The sequence below is a fragment of the Pempheris klunzingeri genome, chromosome 20 (assembly GCF_042242105.1).
Source record: "Pempheris klunzingeri isolate RE-2024b chromosome 20, fPemKlu1.hap1, whole genome shotgun sequence".
Classification (NCBI taxonomy): domain Eukaryota; kingdom Metazoa; phylum Chordata; class Actinopteri; order Acropomatiformes; family Pempheridae; genus Pempheris; species Pempheris klunzingeri.
In genome coordinates this window covers 17,966,621-17,989,898 of record NC_092031.1, presented here as the reverse complement: position 1 = coordinate 17,989,898, position 23,278 = coordinate 17,966,621, and the positions used below count along the sequence as shown (strand labels likewise).

General features: G+C 44.7%; 2 protein-coding genes across 4 annotated transcripts in view; both read left to right on the top strand.

Annotated features, from left to right (window-relative positions):
• abcc3 (ATP-binding cassette, sub-family C (CFTR/MRP), member 3) overlaps window positions 1–14,717 on the top strand; it is a 106,104-nt gene extending 91,387 nt beyond the window's left edge. For 2 of the 3 annotated variants that reach the window (XM_070851750.1, XM_070851749.1), the window contains 14 exons: window positions 112–279; window positions 2,518–2,701; window positions 2,815–2,923; window positions 3,091–3,247; window positions 3,655–3,862; window positions 6,219–6,532; window positions 8,794–8,993; window positions 10,129–10,255; window positions 11,030–11,131; window positions 11,659–11,805; window positions 11,911–12,069; window positions 12,427–12,593; window positions 12,688–12,882; window positions 13,925–14,717. In XM_070851750.1, coding sequence (XP_070707851.1) covers window positions 112–279; window positions 2,518–2,701; window positions 2,815–2,923; window positions 3,091–3,247; window positions 3,655–3,862; window positions 6,219–6,532; window positions 8,794–8,993; window positions 10,129–10,255; window positions 11,030–11,131; window positions 11,659–11,805; window positions 11,911–12,069; window positions 12,427–12,593; window positions 12,688–12,882; window positions 13,925–14,036 — 2,349 coding nt within the window. In that variant the 3' untranslated portion in view covers window positions 14,037–14,717. Of the gene's footprint in view, window positions 1–111; window positions 280–2,517; window positions 2,702–2,814; window positions 2,924–3,090; window positions 3,248–3,654; window positions 3,863–4,346; window positions 4,658–6,218; window positions 6,533–8,793; window positions 8,994–10,128; window positions 10,256–11,029; window positions 11,132–11,658; window positions 11,806–11,910; window positions 12,070–12,426; window positions 12,594–12,687; window positions 12,883–13,924 lie in introns of all 3 variants that reach the window. The other variant, XM_070851752.1, reaches the window with a different exon arrangement.
• A 5,251-nt stretch (window positions 14,718–19,968) lies between these two features.
• Window positions 19,969–22,631, top strand: wfikkn2b (WAP, follistatin/kazal, immunoglobulin, kunitz and netrin domain containing 2b). The gene is made up of 2 exons (XM_070851753.1): window positions 19,969–20,154; window positions 20,364–22,631. Exons 1-2 carry the CDS (start codon window positions 19,969–19,971, stop codon window positions 21,909–21,911), a joined length of 1,734 nt encoding a protein of 577 aa, XP_070707854.1. The 3' UTR covers window positions 21,912–22,631.
• Window positions 22,632–23,278: the final 647 nt, after the last annotated feature.

The following is a 23,278-nucleotide window of genomic DNA, read 5'->3' as shown; positions in this document are numbered from 1 at the left end:
GAAGGTGTTGTCTTGAGAAACTCCCTTTGTATTTACTGATACATGACTGAAGCTGCATGATAGATGGGCCAGTGACTAAAACCATACTGATGACGTGCCTCAACCCTGCAGGGCATCAACCTCTCTGGTGGGCAGAGACAGAGGGTGAGTCTGGCCCGAGCTCTGTACAGTGACGCTGATGTCTACCTGCTGGATGACCCGCTGTCTGCTGTGGACGCCCACGTGTCCAAACACATCTTTGACAACCTCATCGGTCCAGAGGGGGTGCTAAAGGGCAAGGTGAGGAGAACTCCGCAGAGGAAGGTTTGCTGCTAGCGTGGCACGTTTCAGTAGAGGAAGCCGTGTCTTATCTTTTTATTACAGAGGAAGCTGCATCTCTTATCAGTTTATTACTTGTTGGTTTTTCGTAGTAAGACACCAGTTTCTGATAAGAGCTGCTTGAGTTCCTGTGTGACTGCAATAAAAAGGTGTGTTTTGACAGCGGGTTTGCTGTGGGATGGGGTTAACGGGAGTTAAGTAGATCTATGGAGGTCGGCGCAAAACTAGATAAGGCCCCTCCGTTTCTGTAGGGCAGGGATTTATTCCAGTGTCCAGCTATCTGTGTGGCCCTCTTTACTGTCCTGAGTGGTCCTGAGGTTGGTATCGCTCATCACTCTGAATCTTGCTGTGATGTTAAAGGTCAGTATGGATCCCACAAAGGATCTGTAGAATGGACTGATGGCTGGATGGGCCTGGAGCCTCCTCATCTTCCTGAGGAAAGACAGGCACAGAGTATCAGTGACAACTGACAACTGGTCTTTAAGATTAGCTTGTGATCAATGACAGTGTCCAGGTATATAAACGCCTCATCGCGCTCTACTGGCTGTTTACTTCTGGAGTTTGCTCAGTGGCCTGTTTTCTCCTGAAATCCACCAGGATTTCTTTGATTTTTTTGGGGGGATTTAGGTCCAGTTCTTTTGTTCTCACACCACCCTGCAAAGATTTCCTCAATGATGAGGTTGTGGTGTTAGTGGTGCTGATAATTATGTTGTCAGGGTCCTGAATGGACAGCATCTCAGGACCTGAGCTCCTGCAGTCGTCTGTGCACAGGGTAAGCAGAGTGGGTGAGATGACTTTGTATTGCCCCTGTGGATATGGTTCTGTTGGAGCTGCAGTGGCTGTTCCTCTGTGAGGAAGGAGACGGTGAGAAAGATGGGGGCTGACAGTTATCTCAAGCAGGTTATGTCCCATTAGGTGAAGTGGCACGGTGTTAAATGCAGAAATCCTCAAAAAACATCCTGGCAGATGATTTTGGCTTCTCCAGCGTGTGGCTGTGGCGCAGTATAGTCTGTGAGCCCACAAACCTCCCTCTGTAGCTAGGGCAGAATAAGCCTCTCAAAGCTCTTCATCACCAGCGATGTTAAAGGGATAATTTGGATTATTTGAAGTGGGGTTGTATAAGGTACTTATCCATAGTCAGTGTATTACCTACAGCATTTTGCGGGCGACACGCCCTCAATTTGGAGAAGCAGACTGGAGTCCCAAAGTTAAGCTAAGCCATGTTTAAAATATCCTCACAGCTTTACATTGCCACAGACAGCCTTTTCCAACAGGGAACTGAAGCCATTCTTTCTTTCTCTGTGCTCGCTTCAAAGCCACCAGATTCTGTTGACAAAAACATTTTAGTCATTTTACCTTGCTAGTTTTGCTGTCCTTTTATAGCTGGCCAAAATGTTTTTTTGCTGCCCCCGTCCACAGTCGTACATTGCTCAGAGTCTTTGATGGGACTCCTGCATGCTTCTCCAAACTGGGGACGTGTGTATTACTGTAGGAGATACACTGACTATGGATAAGTACCTCATACAGCCCCACTTCAAATAATCCAAGCATCCCTTTAAGGCTACAGGTTGATAATCTTTGTTACGGGTGGGGTTACTTTCCAATGGGACTGGACAAATGATCGAAGAGTTCCATACGTCTGGCCCGGACTGTTTGGACAGTGGCCAGTAAAAGAGATTGCAGAAGACCTCAGCCAGCTGTTTATGACACATCTTCAATAGACATCTGCTGACATTGTCAGCACCTGGATTTAGGATTCATTCTCCTGAGTGCTCTTCAGCATCCCCTGGGTGAAACTCTGTGTTGGTGTATGAAAGTGTGCTTGAGCTGTTGGCGGTCAGCTCCTCCCTCTCCTGTGAGAAGTTGTGTTTGTCAAACCTGCAGCTGTTCAGGCTCTCTGCAGACTGCACACGTTCCTCTGCTCTTAGGTAGGACGGACGGGGGGGGGGTCAATTATTTGAGAGGCCAGCCAGTTGCTTGACACCTTTCCAGGCATCCGTGGACGTTGCCCTTTTGGAGGAGCTTCTCTACCATCACTTCATAAACTGAACTTGGACTACTTTCATTCCCTTATTTACCCTCAACTTACTGTCACTTGAATAAGTTTGCCTCAGTCCTTTAGTCTGTCGTGCAGTTTATTAGTTAAATAACCTTTTTCGATTTTATTACATGAAGTTTTGTTTTGTTATTTGACTCCAGACACGTATCCTAGTGACCCATGGCATCAGCTTCCTGCCTCAGGTGGATAACATAATGGTGATGGTTGAGGGCAGGGTGTCCGAGATGGGCTCCTACCAGGAGCTGCTCAAACAGAACGGAGCCTTCGCAGAGTTCCTCAGGAACTACGCCCTGGAGGACATCATAGAGGAGGATGAGGCCACTGGTAGAGCATCACTTCCTTGACTCCCGTTTTAACTCCTGTATCATATGTCAGCATCTCATATTTCATGGTTGAGCTTCTTTCAGAAAAGTTGTATAAAGACCATCCTTTTACAGAGGCTTTAATGGAAGATGAGAGTCTGTTCCCTGACGATGCCCTTAGCAACCACACAGACATGGTGGACAATGAACCGGGGATCAATGAAGCCAAGAGAAATTTCATAAGGTAAAGAAAATATTCTACGAGAACTACCTACAAGTCTGGATAGTGTAATAAGACTTCTTCACACAGTCTGCCTTTTTCTACTTGGACAAGAATAAGACATATCCTCTTCTGGTTGGATATGTGTACATGACAGCTGGACATGTTTTGTTTTTTTTCTCCCCTTACAGGCAGATCAGCATCATTTCAGCCGAAGGAGACAACCCCAGATGTCGCTCAGTGAGGAGGCACGGCTGCAGCCAGAGGAAACACTCGGAGTCACAAGAGAAGAAGAAACCACAGGAGACGGAGAAACTCATCCAGGCAGAGGCCACAGAGACGGGCAGGGTCAGTCCGTGAGATCTCTCTTTTCAGTCTTTTCTTATGCACATATCTAGTATCAAATATGTAAAGTAAATAATCGTCATCAGATAGATGTTTTGCCTTTTTTAGGCCTCACTTTCTCGGTTTTTTAATCTGTTTTTGAAAGTTTCATTCAACATTGACAGAATTTGGTACTATCAGACTAAAAATGAAAGTGCTAAGCTGTCGTGGTCAGGAATAAACTATTGATGCCACACATTTTGTTAATGAGAAAATTTCATATTCATATTTCATTTTTAACGTTGCAATATCAAACTAGTATATTGTTATCCTGTTATGGAAACATTAATTCATAAAATGTGATTATCTACATGGTAAAACTTCATTTATTTCTGCTCAGCTTACTCCACTGTTCTGACTCTCCCAACCAGGTGAAAATGAAGGTGTACCTGGAGTACGCCAAGGCGGTGGGACCTCTGCTGTCAGTGTTCATCTGTTTCCTGTACGGCTGCCAGAACGCCGCGGCCATCGGAGCGAACATCTGGCTCAGCCAGTGGACCAACGACGCCTCAAAAAACCAGACTCAGGAGAATGTTCATATGAGGGTGGGGGTGTACGCAGCACTGGGCATTGCACAAGGTAAGGAACAGACCATCACACTAAGCACCAGGACATTTTAAAGCTAAACCCCACCCACTTACATGCATTTATTGCTGTATAGAAACAAAATTGTCTTTTGCAAAGATGCAGACTGTTTTGAGGTTGAATGTGTTGCCACATCATGGTGCTAAAATGATTTTGAACCTGAACAGCTACTTTAACTCCATGGTGCCAAATGCTGCTTCCACCCTCACAGCTTTTTGTTGCAGTTTGTTGCAGAGTCCTAAAGGACCAGCATCCACATGTAAACGTCAGTGCGCATTCCGGTTGGTTGAATGTGGACGTGTAGCATTAAGTTTTACTGCCGTTTCCTTTCCAGTGAACTGTTACCTTCACATCTGTACATTCAGGACAGATGCTGCCTTCATCTACTAGTGATTCCACTGCTTTCTCGTTCCCCAGTAAAACCTTCCTCTCCGATATCTTTTTCCTCCACTCCTGCTCTGGTTATCCCCCACCCCAGGTCTCCTGGTCATGGTGTCTTCCTTCACACTAGTCATGGGGAACATCGGCGCAGCCAAGAAGCTGCACTCTAACCTGCTCGACAACAAACTTCACACGCCCCAGTCTTTCTTTGATACCACGCCTATAGGACGCATCATCAACCGCTTCTCCAAGGACATCTATATCATAGACGAGGCTCTTCCAGCCACCGTGCTCATGTTGCTGGGCACCGTCTTTGTTTCTCTCTCCACCATGATAGTCATCATTGCCAGCACACCCATATTTGCCGTTGTCATAGTACCCTTGGCATTCATATACGTCTTTGTCCAGGTACTCTGGGATGTGTTCATGTGCCACGTGATTCCCTCTGTTCCCCTTTTCTTTGCAAATTTGTGACTCTTCCTCCTCCTTGAATGGCATGCCACCTGCATGTTGGCGCGGCAGCTTTATAACCTTCCAGTTTGGGCTTTTGTTTCTCTGTAGCCTGTCGTGATGTCCCCGATGAGCATCTGCAGTTGTGATTTTCTCCTTTTCAATCTTAAATTCTCTCTCCGCAGCCAAAACGCTCCCTGTCCTGCTCGCTGCCTGTTTCCACACCCTTCCAGACGCAAACACTGTCATGTTGAGCAATAGCCTGGCCCCAACACACACACGATATACTGAAGCATAAAGATAATGTTACTCAGTCTTTAGTGATGTATAACCTCCCTCTACTGGTGGACCAGTGTTAATACAACTGGATCTGCTTAATCTAGCAGCTCTTTCCCGAAGGCCAGTGTGACTATCTGCTGGGTGCCTGGATTTGTTTTAGGGATTACACAGGTAATATCTGTGGATCTGATAATGTCACTAGTGTGTAATGTGTAGGCTACGCCTGTGAGTGAAGCATTTTTTGTTGCCATGAAAAGATCTGAAGATCTGAGTTCTCAGTTGAAATAGTAAGAGTAAATATTTTTCTCACATACATCGTACATATATACATTAACTTGCTATCAACACAAGTCATTGTGAACAATTAATTAGAATTCAGTAGATGTAATATGAACACTTGTGCTTAAAACCACTGTGTCACACACAGTTTGCAATTAACTGTGAGCTACAGTCGTTAATGAAGAGATTTTCTAAATATCAGGGATGCTCAGTTTTCTGATCAGAAGCACAGCTGTGATGTACCTTAGCTACAGTTCTTCAGTGTTATTATAAAATTCAATGTTTCCACAGTTACATTCACTCAGCTGACAGCTTTCCCTGCCACAGTGTTCCCCAGCCTCATAAGACCACACACACACAAGTTGATACGAATAAGTTTCATGCAGTGAGGTATACAGATTTTAACTTCAGTGGAAAAAGAGCACCGGTAGCTGTACCGTATCAGGAGAGGAAAAATTGGATCAGTGTATTCCCATTTTTAGGACAAACACACGATATGAAGGTAAAGCAGAAGTCAGCATCAGTCATCAGTCTCAATTAACACGACTCTCATTAACTTTGAAAGAAGTGTAGCCATTTAGCCTTATCTAAAATACTCACGTCCTTCTCACGGTGTGAATTTATGGCATGTTTCCATAGCAAACACACACACACACACACACACACACACGAGTCCTGGTTAGCTTGAGCAGTGATGACCACCATGGCAGCACTTTCCAAAGGGAGAATGGAGCACCAACAAAAAGAACTGATGATTTCAAAACAAATCAACTTTATTTTGTTTTCAGTCTGAGTGGTGAAAAAGCCACTATCACATGCTGAATGTGTCTGTGAAATTTGCACTGACAGCAGAAGCTGCCACGTCACAGTGGACGTTAGGAACAGGTCCTCACCCATTTAACGCAGGTGTTGTTGTGTTGTCACACTTGACCCCTCCCCCTCCCCTCCCCCCTTCTCGCAGGTGTGCTGTTGTTGGTTAACTGCCTGCTGTGCCGGGCCTACAGTATGCTGCGGGCAGCCAAGCTCACACACCGCAACATGCTTCAGGGGGTCCTGCGAGCTCCGCAGGCCTTCTTCGAGAGCACCCCCACTGGGCGGTTACTAAACCGCTTCAGCAAAGACGTGGATGCTATAGACTCCCACATCCCAGAAAATATTGACATATGGATGCGCACTTTCTGGTACACACTGAATGTGCTGCTCATATGCTCTGCCCTCACCCCAATGTTCCTCATAGTCATAGCCCCATTAATGGTGTTCTATTGGTGGGTTCAGGTAAATAGGAAACGAGTCTGCTAACTCATTAATACAACATGCATGTCTGCGAGTGTTGTTGAGTGTGTGTGCGCCGGTAGACTACTGCATGTAGTTCAAGTGTTGATCTAGTACTATACAGTAGTGCTGTGTAGTTTGGTCTCTGCTAGTCAAGTAGCGATAGTTGGCTGAGGGCTCAATGGCCAATCTGTTGTCTAAGACTGGTTTAGGCTGGTTCAGTCGGTTACATCACTAATCTTTTATGGCTATACTATGAAATAAGACATAACAGTTACAATTGAATTGTAGTTGCATTACATTAATCGTCAGAGGCAGGGCTGCTCTGTAGGCAGAAATGATCTCACTAGTTACACTGGCCGCATAGATTCACCTCATCCACACAGGGACACTGTCCAGCTAAACAGCTAAACTCCACTGTTTTGCTACTCAACTTCCCAGTGAAAGAAGCTTTCTACAGTAGGTCAGACTATATCCAGGTGAGTTCTTTTTGTTGCCCAGGGAGCCTTTCTGTAATCAGACTTCCAATGATCTTAAGTGACCTGTTTTCCTGTCAGGCTGCCAGATAGTTAGAGTAACTTCTGCCCACTGAGGTTTAATGAGGTTGCTCTGCCACAGGAGCAGCTCTGTCTGACAGCAGTGGTTATTGATGGTGTGTGTAGTGTTCATTTATTTTTCATAACCAATGACGTCTAACAAGGCAAATTCCAAATCATCCAACATTCATTTTTTGCAGTATTTTTAGTGGTTTGCCTGATGGAGAACATCTGATTCTAGCTTATGTTTGATTCTAACTTAAAGGCAGATGGGCCGCGGTCCGTTTCTGTGTTCACGTTGGATGTTTTTGAAATGAATAGCCTGTGAGAGCAGGTGGTCACATATAATGTTCTAAAGGGCCATTTTAGAATCACATCTGATAAAACGTTATCTTGTGATCAAAACGCACTCCTGTACCTGACAATAAGATGGCACAGCTCAGGGATACATCTGCTACGGCGTCTGGTTAAAGGGGCCCTCCGCCAATTTGAGTTTACTTTTAACAAAGAGTACTAATGCGTCTGAGCAGTTCTGTGGGGCTCTGGGAGGAGCTTTCCAAATTTTTGCAAAAGCTTGACCCAAAGTGAACATGCCCTCACTGGGTAGAGATCATACAGTGTTAGCCGTCTGGCAAACCAGATCCGCTTTTAATCAAGCCTACAGACATCTAATAGTTCATCAATGAAGTCAGTAGAATGTCTCATATAAGACAACTGTAACAAACAACAAATCACATAATCAGTCAAATGGATACGACTATGAAGCTATCCTGAAAAGATAATTTAAAATGGATTTGAAAGGCACCAAGTGTCTCACATCCCCCAAGACCTTTTTGAAGAATGTGGAACTGAAGGGGGCCAGCTCACTCTAGGTTTTACTTTTAGCCTGAACGATCAGAAAGACATTTAGGATAAGGAAATCATCAGTCATGCATGAATAAAACATTTTACAGGGAGTCATCAAAGTGATTTGGGGGCATTTAGGGTCTGTGTGCTCATCTTATACATGTGTACTAACTCCAGATGACTAAAACCAGCTGTACTGGGCTCATGTTATTCCTATTGTGGCTTTGTCATGGCATCCACCCTGCACGGCCTGCGTCTCTGCTGCATCGCTAGTCTTTAATCTTCTTTTGAGGGGCTTCTGTTTGACTGGTACGCAACGTAATTCCCAAATAAAAACTAAACCACTCACTTAATCAATATGATGGCACAAATGGAGACTAAGCTTTTAACATTTTCAAAGTATTTTTTATTAGACTTTTAATGCAATGATGTGTGATGAAAAACAAAACACCCGCAGTTTAATATCACCAGTGCTTCATATCCTGCACAAATATGGACAGAAGTATCCCAGTGAGGACTGCTCATCTGGCTGTGCTGCTAACTTTATTAGTCTGGCTACATGCAGTGCAGAGTGTAAGGCATTCCTTAATGCAAAGGTTAATGCAGGAGAGCTGATTTGCATGTAGACTATGAACTCACCACCTCTGAGGAGCTTATGTAACACCGGCTGGCATCCTATCCAACGATCACTGCAGGTGTTTTGTTCACACAGGCTTTCTTTATTACTCTGCGTGCGAGTGTGCATGTGTGTGTGTGCGCGTGTGTGTGGGCTCATCTGTATGCATCATAACTGTTTTTCAATATCTGAGCATCTGTGACGTGTTGTTCAGTTGTAATGTTGTGTTTGTTTGTTTCTCCCCCCCTCCCCCTCAACCCCTGTAGAGATTTTACGTTGCCACATCTCGGCAGCTAAAGCGCTTGGAGTCAGTCAGCCGCTCTCCCATATACTCCCATTTCTCTGAGACCGTCACTGGCGCTAGTGTAATCCGAGCCTATGGCAGACAATCTGCCTTTGTTCTGATGAGTGATATGAAAGTGGATGAGAACCAAAAGAGTTACTACCCTGGTATAGTGTCCAACAGGTAAGTGTCCTGTTTCAGCTCAGCAGAGCAGCAGCTGTGTTCCAGTATTGTTAAAAAAGACTTTGAGTCATCTTTTATCCTTAAGTCTAGACTGCGTAAAAGAAGTGGACGTCGTCTCTGGGTCTGAAAAGTGAAGCCAATGCGCTTTAAACCTGCGTTCTTTCAAATAGCCAGTAGGTGGCGACTCTGCTGGCTCCAAAAAGACATCAGATTGTCTATGAGAAAATGATCCTGCTATCATTTGATTCATTAACCTCAGGAAGCATTTTCCTAATGAGTTTATGGTCTCAGTCGCTGGTTTCTAGTCCTCTTCAATACAAAATGATGTTCACTTTGTAAAATATGGTCCCATTTAGAGGAAAATAGACAATAAAGCAGGCTAAGCTTTAGGGCGGGATGATCTTGTGACTAACCAATCAAAGGTGGGTCATGCCTAAACCTACAGCTTTGTACGGCTTTGAACAGTGCGATATCATGATATAACTATTGAAGGTAAAAAAAAAAAAGTCTTATGGTATAGGGAATAACAATCTGAGCCTGTCATAGTGGAGGCTCTTTGATGTAGCGTTACATTACAGTAGTTTGTCCTCAGTCTCAGTTCTCAGTCTACTCGACCAACACCAAGACTTTTTGTGCCTCCCAGTCATTTCGGTGTATCTTCTGAAGTGTGAGTACAGAAGGTGAGAGATGCTGGAACACAGCTGCTGTCAGATGTTTCACAAAGTAAAGAGGCACCAGCATGAAGCGAAGGATGAGGGATGACATCAGCCAGCTATGTAACAGATGGTGTATACAGTCACATACAATAACTAAACATGATTCCACTTACTATACAGGACAAACCATTAACAGCATACAGCCACCTCTTCTCCCCCCTGGAAGAGACTTCCGTCTCAGTAGGTCCTCCCAGCTAAAATAAAGAATGAATAAAAACATTTTACCCAGGATTAATGTTATTATTCCACCTGTGGTTTTTCTGCTGTAACATGTCAGAGCGAACTAATCATTTTATGTGTCAGACGTTCAATTGGAGTCAGTGATATCAGCCCAGTGCTTGTATATTTATACCAGAAGCTGAGTTTCTTGGGTCACCGTTGGGTCTGACTTGTTCTAACTGGAACACTCCGTCGTGCAGGTGGCTCGGAGTGCGTATTGAGTTCATTGGGAACTGCATTGTGTTGTTTGCTGCTATGTTTGCTGTGACTGGAAAGGAGAACCTGAACCCCGGGCTCGTGGGTCTGTCAGTGTCCTACGCTTTACAGGTAGGTTAGTTAGGTCAATATAAATGTACATATATGTTACCAGTGATAACTTCTATTAAGGAAGCGTTTAGTGAATGTTACGTGTGTTTTTATTTTATTATTTTCAAATATGTTTGCTCAAAGCTGCATTAATCATTATTTTCATAGTAGCAATGGGTCAAATTACTACGGTTGATGTGAAGGGGAACACTGGTGCCACCTGGTTCAGCAGTTAAAGGAGCCTTTTAGCTTCTTTTACAGTAGCTGATTGTTTCAGTTTAAGGGCCACAAACGCTCATCAACCTAATTTCCAACAGCATGTGTCTGTTTTCAGCAAAAAAAAAACTCTGATAAGCCCATATGGGTTGGAACTGACTTTAATATCAAATCAAATTCAAATCAAAGTGGACTCTGGGAAATGCAGTGGGCTTTTTTTTCACAATTATATTTATTTATATTAAATTTATTTGTTAGTGAAGAAAGTAATTGGTACCTTTTAATTGCCACTGAAAGCAGTGGTTAGTCACAACCCTACTCCTGTGAACCCTAACAGATACAGCACATGCTCACAGAGAAATGACCTCCCACCATGTTCTAAATGTGCTCATTTGAACAGACTGCAAACTAGAGTTACTTAACATTGTTAATTGTGTAAATTATTAATTGTATTTTGTATTAATTGTCTAAAAGTTGTTGATTGAGTTCATATTTGTTCTACTATAACAACTACTGTGGAGTGGCAGAAGTTGGAAGTTTTAACCATTAAAATCTTGACCTTTTATCACCATTTTGCAGGTGACCATGTCTCTGAACTGGATGGTGCGAATGACTTCAGATCTGGAGAACAACATAGTAGCAGTGGAGAGAGTGAAGGAGTATTCTGAGACCAAGACAGAGGTGTGTGTGTGTGTGTGTGTGTGTGTCCCACAGATGCTAACGTTGGCCTGTGCTTGTGTGTTTGCTTTCAGGAGTAGAATAGTGTTGGCTTTGTGCTGCAGTTAAAAAGTTGGAATTTACCACATTCCAAAAAAACTGTCCTGCTGCCAAGTCATGTTCTCAAACAACACAGGACCTATAAACTATAACTAGATCCAGAAATGTTAGATTACCTGGTGCCAACAAGGGCCCCTCTGTTACAGAAGACAAACAGGGCACCTGTACTGTACAGTACACAGTGTACTTTTCCTGCAGCCATCGCAGTCTGTGCCCCTCCTGTAGCCGGTAGAGCTGTTAGTGAAAGCCTTTGTTTGGAGCATCCAGGATGTCCCAGAGGGGAAATAAATGTTTGGCAGCTCTGAGTGACAGAGGTCCAACTCTCCGAGTTTTTAGAGTGATAAACAAATCAGTTCTGCTCGAAAGCCAAGCAGGCTAATGACTTGTTCAGAAAGTTTTCCTAGTCAGCAATGCTGTGTTTGTGTTCACAGGCCCCCTGGGAGGTGGAGGACAAGAAGCCCCCACCCGAATGGCCCATGATGGGGAATGTGGAGTTCCACGACTACAGCGTTCGCTACAGAGAGGGTCTGGACCTGGTCCTAAAGAAACTCACACTGAGCGTCAAAGGAGGAGAGAAGGTGAGGGGGGGGAGCGGGGGGGGTGCGGTGAGGCCATCAACAAGCACTAATGTTCTGACAGGGCGGCTTCACTAATCTCAGCTCTCTGGTTTTGACCGTGCTCAGATTGGGATCGTGGGCCGCACAGGCGCCGGCAAGTCCTCCATGACGCTCTGCCTCTTCAGACTGCTGGAAGCTGCCGCGGGAGAGATCACCATCGACGAGGTTAAGATATCTGAGATAGGCCTGCACGACCTGAGGTCCAAACTCACCATCATCCCACAGGTACACACACACACACACACACACACACACACCTTGGCTTAACAGATATCACATTTTAAAGCCAAGTACATTTTTTTTTTTACCTGGAGTTCTGATTATTAATCTTCATCACAGTTTTTACCCCTAATGTAGCTGTGTGAAAGCACCAAATGTACTCTCAGACTGTAGCAAATGAAAAATGAGTCAACATTTTAGTGCTGAGGTGATCAGTGGTTCATCTTCAGTTAACGATAAACTGTAGATATTTACTATATATAGATATATAGATATATACTAAAACTACCACCACCCCAACAAATGTTTAGTCTTTGTGAATCTGTCATCTTCAAAGACCTCCACGTCCTTTCTCTGCCGCAGGAGCCTGTGCTGTTCTCAGGAACGCTGAGGATGAACTTGGACCCCTTTGAGAAGTACAGCGATGAAGAGGTGTGGAAAGCTGTGGAACACTCTCACCTCCACAAGTTTGTCAGCAACCAGCCGGCGAAACTGGAGCTGGAGTGTTCAGAGGGAGGAGAGAACCTCAGGTGGGCGCAGAGGAGGAGAGACGCGGTGAGGCAGCGCTTGATTGGTTGGAGTTAGCGCTGAGCTTCACGTGTCGTGTGCTGTTGTCACCCGCAGTGTGGGCCAGAGGCAGCTGGTGTGTTTGGCTCGAGCCCTCCTGAGGAAGACGAGGATCCTCATCCTGGATGAGGCTACAGCTGCTATCGACCTGGAGACCGATGATCTCATCCAGTCCACCATCCGGACTCAGTTTGAAGACTGCACCGTCTTCACCATCGCTCACAGACTCAACACAATCATGGATTACACAAGGTTCAATATATAGAATGCTCTCTTACCATAAGACTTTTAACACTGCCAAGTTAACTATTCTCAGTGGAGAAAAGCTTCCACATATTCATTCATTCCACCGTTCCATAAGGGCCCATATATGAGGGCATGCCGTCATTTTCAATGTAGTTGAGAGTACAAGTAAAGCCGAATTTAAATTTATACCAGCAACACCAAATGTCACAGTTTTGGTGTCATTCTCTATGAACTGATTTTTCAGTAGGTGTATTCTTTCTTAACCATTTGCAAAGCTGATTTTTTTTTTCAATCATTAATTCATTCTTACCTGTTAGCAGTCTTCTTCTCTGTCTTTGTGGCATCTTCTTAGGTGTGTTACTGCCGCCTGTAGATCAGGTAAATGTGAAACTAATAGCAGTAATGTGTAACCATCGAAACTCCTCCGGGTTCATTTAAACTAAAGACCTCCCACATTCCAGCAAGCAAATAATGAGCCATCACTAAGGCACACTGATGTCTGAGTGATAGAGAGTCACTTTAACACATAGATGAAGACAGCAGTGTCTGAAACAGAAAAACGGACGCCGCGTCCTCCCACTGTACAAAAATGAAGCCAAAATATCAGGACTGGAGCCGCTGGTGTCTACGTCTCATCCATACGCCCGCCTTCCTCAGTCACGGCTTAGGATTAGCTGTCAATCAAGACGTCACTCCCCATTTGTTAATAGCATCAAATAATACAATAATACATCAGAGTGACAAGAACTACCTAAAACGACAGAAACAGTCGTTGGGCAAAATGTATGCATATATTTAGATTTTATAGTTTGTGTTATTTATGTCGAGGTTTACGACCTATACTGCAGCCAGGGATCGAGATGCTTAAGCTGCACCTCAGGGGAGCTGTCGTGTCGTCCATCTTTATGTACAGTCTGTGGTCTGAAGAGAGCTTTAGGAACGTTCATATTGTCTGAATGTGACCATAATAGCCTTTTTGTCTTTGTCTTAAAAACCATGTTGGCTTTGAAAACGAATCTCTCTCTCTCTCTCCTCTCTCTTCCTGCAGAGTGCTGGTGTTGGACAAGGGACAGATAGCAGAGTTTGACACTCCTGCAAACCTCATATCACAGAGAGGAATCTTCTATGGCATGGCTAAAGATGCAGGACTGACGCAGTAGAAGCGCCTTTTTGTCCCGGTGGTACAAACCAGGGATTAGGATCAGCTCAGCTCAAACCTGGCAGATGAAGATCACCCTCTTTCAGGACTCTCACTGCTGGTTTTGAATTAAGCCTGAACTCCTTTGCAGACTTGGATCAGTTAGCAGTTGCAAACAGTAGTAGTGTTTGAACCTACATCAGAACGCTGTCATAGTCTCCTGTGATTGTCTTACCGCGGTGTCCTGTGTGAACAACGCTGTCCCTTTGGCATCTAAACAGGAAAAAACAAGCCATACGTGCAAGTACTAGTGGATCCAAGTCTGCACCTTAGTGCCTTCTGCCAGTTTGATGAAGAAAGCCAGTGAATGTATCATTTTCTAATCAGCCGTCTGCTGCAAAACAGAAGAAGAAAAAAGGAGGAACTTTTTTTATTTTATTTTTTTCTACAAAGAAAAATACTGTGCCACTGTACTTTCCTCATAAGAAAAAAAAACAAAAAACATACACTTTTATGATAAACCCACTTATTTTTGTACTGTACCATTATTTAAGCTACTTTTTAAAGAATTGTTTCATCTAGGGAAGTTTGCGCAGTTAAATATGTGATTCTTTTGTGAACCAAATCTATAAAAAACTTGAATTCTGTACCACCAAAATATGAAATATGATAATGCTTTTATTAAAAAAAAGAAAAAAAAGAAGAGCAATGCTTGTGTGCTGTCTTGAAATAAGGCTTTGTTAGTGTCCATAGATGGGACTGCTTCCTGTTTTAGTCGCATCATTTTTTTTAATAATTGAACTTTTTTTGTCCCTCATAAGCCCCCCTTCTTTATGGAAGTCCCAACACTATGACTGGAGTGCTTTTTTAAGTTGGGGAAAATCACAGTCCACATTTCAACTCAAGGTAATGAAATGGAATGCATTAATGATGTGATTCTAAATGTAGATGCAGCGGAACCGAAGAAAAAATGATATTTTTATTAAAATGCGTTTTCATATTATATTCATTTACTTTAGGACGAAATGCGCTCAGCTGCCAGTTTATTGAGGACACCATGAAAGTGCAATTGATTCAGGCAAAATATCAGCAGAGCGAGAGAGAAGTGGTGAGGTGTAGCGAGTGTGAATGATAATGTAATTGCTCCTCTCGTCCACTAGAGTGCGCTCACACTCAGTCAGGGACCCTAGAGGCACTTCAGTCCCACCACACACACCTTGTCTCAGAATCAGAGTAAAGTAATACTAACTAACTAAACATCTTAAACACCATCAGTAGTGGAATAGTAATGCAGTGTCAGTGGTAACCATCCATGGAGGTTAACACACACACACACACACACACACACACACACACACACACACACACACACACACACACACGACACAGCAAACGCCAAAAAGACGACTTTACCTCAGAGTCCTCGCAGCAACATGTCTCTGGCCCCACACACAGACACACACTGTGGCCTGCTATTTAGCAAAGAAGCTGCGGTTAGCATTTCTCAATGTTTTCCTCCAATTAGCCGCACCATACACACTCTCTCTTTGTCTCTCCCACATGCCAAATCTGACAGATGCTGATGGCCGGGGATGAGTGAGCGCTCGGCTGCCAGCCTGCTGTGTACTGTCCCTGCCCATGGGCAAAGCTACATGAAATGGCAGGGAGGCTTCAGTTTGCGCTGCAGGCGAACGAACAATTTGAACAAAGTTGAGCAAAGTGGTGACAAAGCAAGAAGCTCCTTGTTTTTCTCTCCGCGCACATTTCAGATTTAGTGTTGCTCAATGTTACGTGTGTGAATACCAGCCTGACGGGCCCTCTGGATGTTCCTTTGCTGGATTCAGACCACCCACGGTTGTCTGAGAAGAGCAAAGGAGTAGAAGGATAGACACAAAGGAGACCGTCGATGCTGCTGTTGTATCTGACCTCTGAATAGCTTAGCATAGCATAACGACTGGAAAAAAGAGGGAGACCAGGCCCCCGGGAGGTGAAGCCAGTTTATTAGTGGCCAAACTGTGTAATTATAACAATGGCGTCTGTCACGTGATGCCAGTAGGCCCCAAAGTCTGAGCCATTCTATCCGATAACGTTTGGAAAGTCTAGAAGAGCTGCACGGTTAAATCCACATTCTAATGGAGGGCTGGCCGCCTGGTGCAGGTACACCATGCTCTGTGGGCCCAACCATGTGGAGGATGTGGAATGGACAGACCCCCCCCCTCCCTCCAACACTGTATCCAGTTCTCTTTATACATCCCTGGTACCTCTCAGTTAGTTTCCTGTAAATGGGGTAGAGTGCTGAATAAATGCGCCATTGGCCTCATGCTGCCCTCCGCTGGCTGGAAAAATGGTACGATGGATTTGTGGCACTCCACGGTCTCCAGAGCTAGCTTAAATAACGCTAACTGTCAGCCCTCTGTTTTAGCAATTACTGCAATATTTGGTCAATTTACAGTGTTATGCACACACACACACACACACACACACACACACACACACACACACACACACACACACACACACACACACAGAGGTCAGGTCAGTCCATGGATGCATAAAGAGAGCTGGACACAGCCATAGACGCACACTGTTTAACCCTCTGCTAACTTGAATGGGGATAAAATCATTTAATCCTGCAACTTTTCAAGACTTTTCTCAATGTTCTCTCAAGCAGAAGGGACTATCAGAGCAAACTGGCACCGTGAAACGAATCATTTTTTAAGTTTCACATTCAAAGACCATCTTTTTTTCAGGGTGGTGTGCAGGAAAAAAAAGCAGTGTCCAATGGCCGTTGGGTCTTTATGGAAGTGTTACATGAACTGGATTCAGAAGGCAAAGGTAGCACCTATTCGGTCAAATGAGAGCTGCTCACGTGGGTAAACACCAAAACTGTACTGTAAGCCTTATGAATGATTGTACTACAAATGCACACGACATGGTACAGTAAGCTCATTATTGGCCTCATGTCTGCCAAGCTGAGCTTCTGGAGCTGTTTGGTTCGAAACCGGACTCCTAAAGCAGGTGACCAAGGGCCGGCTTTAAGTGAGTTCTAACTTACACCGATTTCCTATTTTATCCATAATCGCTGGTGTGTGCTTGAGTTCTCCAGATCACGCCGGGGTGTAGTGTAGGAAAGTTTCTAGTAGCTTTTACTTTTACTGAAGCTCGAATCCTCAAATAACCTCTAGCCCGAGGGCGTTTCACTGAATGACTTTGTGCTTTTCGTGGGGGGAAAGTCTTGTGTGTTGATGTTTTCCCGACTGAAAACGAATAAGCCTATCATTTCCTAAATGTTTGTAGCCCCGAGATGTATCCGTCCTCACTGGGCTTGACAGGAGTTTATTAATTCCGCCTCCATATGAAACATGTCATTTGTACATGACAGGTTCAGACTGTGTTGGGGTCGCATGAGGTGAGCTGACTTTCCCGTTCTGGGGAGGTGACAGGATGCATTTTATCTTTACTTATGTCAACAAGATTGAGCTTTTAGAATGGGGGTGTCTAATGAAAGGTTTGCGTATGTCCACGGGGACTTCTGCAGTTCGAGCGTGCAGAAAGTGACCGGATGAGACAGCTAGAACAATGTTGGCTTTAAAGTAGATTCATACATCACAGGAAAGACCCAGACACACAGCAAACAGTTGTTAGAAGCCGATACAGTCAATCACACATGCAGAATGTGTGCAGTTGTTTGTCGCTGAAATGGAACAGATATAATCCTTCTTACAGGATTGAGACCTGCAGTGCTGGAAGCTCGGCAAGCTCAAGATAAACAGGCCTTATTTATTTGTTTGTCATGCACACACACACACACTCACACACTCACACACATGCACAAAAATCATCATGTCTGCACCAGGAACAAACAATCTCCCACACCAACACTTTGCCACAGCAGGAGTCCACTGTTATTGCAACTGGAAGGCGGTCTAATAGCTCCCCTGTCCTCAGCTGAACTGAGGAGGAAACCAATCGAAGTAGTTTACACAGGGAAGGAATGAGCAGTGCCAATTATAAGTGCATCTTCATTCATTAAATGCTCTGCCAACACACACGCCCACCGTGGATCACCTGATCTTCAAAGTGTGTTATTTTTTTTTATTTTTTAAGTTGTATTGTCCTCATCTCAACTCTGCTGGCCCACGAGTCAGATTTGAAAGGGGGTGTATTCAAAGCTGGAGTTGTGTCTGCTATTTTAAGTCCTACATCTGAAGCCAGACTTAATGAAAGAAACCTTTCGAGTGACGGGTGATAACCTGTTATAGTGCCGCAATTAAGCCTCGCCTGTCAATCTAATGTTTTACTGCCTGTTTCTGCAACTGCAACAGTTTTTTCTGGAATTTGTGTGTCTTCAGAATGAGTCTGTACATTTCCATAAATCCACACAAAGTGGTTCCACTGACATGACTAATCCTGTGTACAAAGACATGCTTTGTACAATGCAGAGCATGTATACTGTGAAGTTTAAGTCCGCGGCTGAATGTTGGTCAAAGAAAGGAAATTGTTTGTGCTGCGGCGGTCACGTATCATTGGTCACATGTGGGTCCCATCGAGTCAGGAAAAACTCTGCTGTGGTGCAAAGTATCATCGAGTTCTAAAACATGTGTTCGTACATTTTTCCATTTATTTCACTTATGGTGAGTTGTTTCTTACGTAATTGATGTCAGACTTTTAATTAACATTAATTCAAACCTTTAGCACAGAACAACAGGTTGAAGAAGCATAAAGAAATATTTAGTTTGAAACTATCTAACCTTAGTATTTCAGATTTTCCTTTAAAAAGCAGCTGCATGCAGCCACATTTCATTTGATTATATTTGTTGTTGTCACCAAACTAAAGTAACAAGCATATGTGTATTCATTTTAATATATTTCACTCCATATCATCATGTCAATCCTGAAAGAAATGTTGTGTTTTTTTATTGTTGGGATTTATATTGAGAGGACCAAGATTTTCCTACTGCTTTTTTTTTTACTTAACGTGATAATAATGTGAAGGAGAAACTGTGATTTTAAAAGACAGTATGTCTCTCCTTATGTTTGTTAGGAACTCCATCATATATTTCCTGTGGGAAACACCTACATGTCATCAGAAATATTCAGAAACATTTGCATTTTCCAAATCAGACCAAATTTAAATCGAGAAAAAGAAAATAAATCCCCTACAGACTGCAGCATATAAGATGATCCTGGAGTGTTTATTAAAAGGAATTTTGTTGCACAGAAAACAAATTATTAGAAAACATTTGAAGGGAATTCTCTGTATTATTTTTCTTGGATACTGAGGTTTCTACTCATGAATGGCATGCCGTCATAGACAGAATATTTCTAAACCAAAGTACAAGTAATGCGCGTAAACGTACAGCATCATTTCTAATTCTTAGAACTATATATATAAAAAAAAAAACATACAATACACTGAATTTGTGGTAACTGCACATGTGGTTTTAATTCGTGCAATCGTTAAATAATGTGTATATATTTTTAAGAGCAATAAATCCCCCTTGAGTCCTTTCTCTCCGTGCGTCTTTGCGCACAGTGCGCTCTGGCGCCGCTGGAGCCCGCAAAGGGTTAAATGGGGTTACCAGCAATCCTTTTAACAGGCAGGTGCCCCGCCAGTCCCAGCCCAAAGCTTACCACTGACTTCTGAAAAAGCCTCTTCCAACATCTCAGGAGCAACTCATACCTGTCATGTTGCGAGGAACTTGGCGAGTCATGTTGTCGGTGATGGCCGCAGAGCGTTAGTATAAATAGAGCATCATCGCTGCAGCAGTGGGACATCAAACTGGATCAATCAGCTAACACACATCTTCTGATCCGCAGACCTGCACACGTGTGATGCGCTGCTGAGTTGTGTCGTCGTTTCACCAACTTTTACCTGCAGAGAAGTGGAGTCTGCTCACCGCTGGACCGCAGAAATCTCCTCACCACTTGTTGCGCTGGGTTCCGCTCTGGAGATGTGGTGGATGCTGTTTCCACGGTGGATCTGGTTCCTGGCGTGTGTGTCAGTGTGGATGGAGCACCAGGTCGGAGTTTGGTCCCATGTCATCTATTCACACGCGGGCATCTGCCCCAATGACATGAACCCCAACCTGTGGGTGGACGCCATGAGCACCTGTACACGAGAGTGTGAATCTGATCAGGTAAAAGTAACATTTCAGACTGACGAAACTTTTTTAATTAGTTATTTGAAATTAGAATGCAAATATTTTGCATTCAGTTTCTGTATGCTATAAATTACATTTGCATTTCTCAAGTTTATGTAAAAGTTGATTATTGTTGACTGTATGAAAATGCCTTCCAGGTGCATGTAACATCCTACATCTGTAATTTCCCTCTTCTCCTCTTACAGGAGTGTGAGTCATTTGAGAAGTGTTGCCAAAATGTGTGTGGGAATCGGAGCTGTGTGGCAGCTCGTTACGTGGACGGGACCAAAGGCCCCATGGGAATGCCCAAGGAAGCCACCTGTGCCAGTTTTATGTGCACCCAGCAGGGGTCTGAGTGTGACATCTGGGACGGCCAGCCAGTGTGTAAGTGCCGGGACCGCTGTGAGAGAGAGCCGCATTTCACCTGCGCCTCCGACGGCATGACCTACTACAACAAGTGCTACATGGACGCAGAGGCGTGCTCCAAGGGGACAACCCTGTCTGTCGTCACCTGCCGCTTCCACCTCACCTGGCCCAACACCAGCCCCTCACTGCCCCAGGCGACCACTCTTCGTCCCACCACCGCTCCTCTCCAGGCCACCATCCCACCTCCCACCGAGCCTCAGCCACCCGTCATGGTCAGCAGCCCCTCTCAGCAGATTGTCAATGTGGCTGAGACAGCCAGCTTCCTGTGTGACGTGACGGGTCGCCCCCGGCCTGAGATCACCTGGGAGAAGCAGCAACCAGAGGGGGTGGAGAGGGTGGTCATGAGGCCTAATCATGTGCGAGGGAATATGGTGGTCACTAACATCGGTCAGCTGGTCATCTACAACGCCCAGCCGCAGGATTCAGGCATCTACACCTGCACGGCTCAGAACCCATCTGGCTCAGTGCAGGCCCACCACCCACTGACTGTGCTGCCCACAGAGCCACCCAAGACCACCGAGCCCAAGAATGTGACCCGCTGCCTGCCTGAAGAGTGTCTGAAACCCCCTGATAACCCAGAGGATTGTGGGAGTGAGCTTGAGAAAGTCAGTTGGTACTACGAGCCAAAGACCAACAACTGCTTCTCCTTCACCCACTGCCATAGCAACAACAGCCAGCAGCCCAGGAAGGTGTTTGACACATATGAGGAGTGTATGCAGTGCTGCGGTCCAGAGCTGTCAGGCCCCTGCGGGCTCCCCAGCCTGCAGGGTCCCTGTAAGGCCTATGAGCCCCGCTGGGCCTACAGCAGCACCCTACAGCAATGTCAGTCCTTCATCTATGGGGGATGTGACGGCAACGACAACAACTTTGAATCTAAAGAGGCCTGCGAGGAGATGTGCCCCTACCCGAAAAACCACCACTGCAAGGCCTGCAAGCCCAGAGGCAAGATGGTGACGAGCTTCTGCCGGAGCGACTTCGTCGTCCTGGGTCGCATGACGGACCTTACGGAGGAAAAGGACTCTGGCCACGCCCTTGTGACTGTGGAAGAGATCCTCAAGGATGAGAAGATGGGTCTCCGCTTCTTCGGCAAGGAGCCCCTCGAGGTCACCTTCCTCAACATGGACTGGAATTGCCCGTGCCCGAACATCACAGGCGCCGCTGCTGAGGGACAGGTCATCATCATGGGCAATGTGAACGACGGCATGGCCATCCTTCAGCCAGAGAGCTACGTGGGCGCTTCCAGCCCTCGCCGTGTGCGCAAGCTGCGAGAGGTCATATCCAAGAACACATGTGACATTCTCAAAGCCATCACCAACAGCCCTCAGTAGGTTTCAGGTTTAAATCTGCACATAAAGTTTAGAGCTAGAGAACCTGACTCGACTCCAACAGGCTGAAACCTTCTGAACATGAATTACAGTAACATTTTTGAATTTTAAGACCTTTCTTAGTAAAAGTAATGGGTTTCCAAACAGATAAGGAACCCTGTCATGTGTCGTTTCGTATCATCTTTTTGGGGGGTTCTGTTAGCAGCGGAGCGTTTCTGTTATGGTGCAGCCGCTGGTGTTGTTGATTGAAATACCATGAGACATCCATCATGATCCTCTTGTTACCTTAATCCCCCAGACTCCGTCTTCCCTCATGCCCTCTCTTGCCTCCATCAGAAATGGAGGTTGCAGACTTGCAGTGAAGCACAAAACAGACGCAGAGATTGAGTTAGATTTTTATGTACATAATTTAACTGTCACAAATCTCTTGATTCTTTTATTTGCCAGCCGTATTTCCACCTGGCACTTTTAATATCTGAACACACTCTTACATCATATATTTACTCTGTGTTTCCCTGTTTTCAATGTTGTATGCATACATCCATAAACCTTTTGCAGCGTGGTGCACACGCAGTATGACAAGGTAGATATGGTTCATCCAATGAATGAGTTGTAATATATTCCATTAACCACATTTTCTCACAGTCATTTATTTTTATCTACTTGCTCCTACTTTTTACGTATTTATTATCATGTAAGCTTTTCTTTTGTCCTGTTTTTGTACTTCACATTCTCTCTGAAAGTAAGAGGCATTTTGTGTAATTTTGTGTAATGTACGAAGAAAATAAAGATTTGGGATTTTTGCTCAGTCTCCTTTTATTGATTTGTTCATAGCTATTTAATATTGAATTATATTTCAATTATACGGCAGACTGAATGGCGTCAGTTTGTCAAGCTTAAAGGACAGGGTACAAATGAAGTTACGTTGTAGCTTGGCTCTTGTGGCTCGGTACCTGTCGAGGGACAGAGAGCGGCTGCTCTGTGTACCTGTGTGTTTGCTCTGACAGGCTGTGATAAAAGAGACTTGGGAATAGTATATCCCCAGCCCATCCTACCCCCACCCCTTCCTCCCAAAACCCCCAAACAGAACCTATCCATTCTAAAGACCCCTGTGGCGTTGTAAAAACTTCACCTTATTTTGCTTTGCCTCCACGAACCAGTCTAATTGGGTAAGGAGCCCAAGCTGTAAACCTCAGATCCACTCCCATGCAAGAGTTATGTGTTTCATGCCGTGCCAGCAGGCGTCTCTGGGTTACTAGGAACAGGCCTTGGTGGGCTTCGACGAGGGTGTTCTACTTCCCAGATGAGATTCTGTTTCTCCCATCCAGAGTGGCGAGGGAGGCGGGAGATCAGCCCATGTTTGGTGTTCC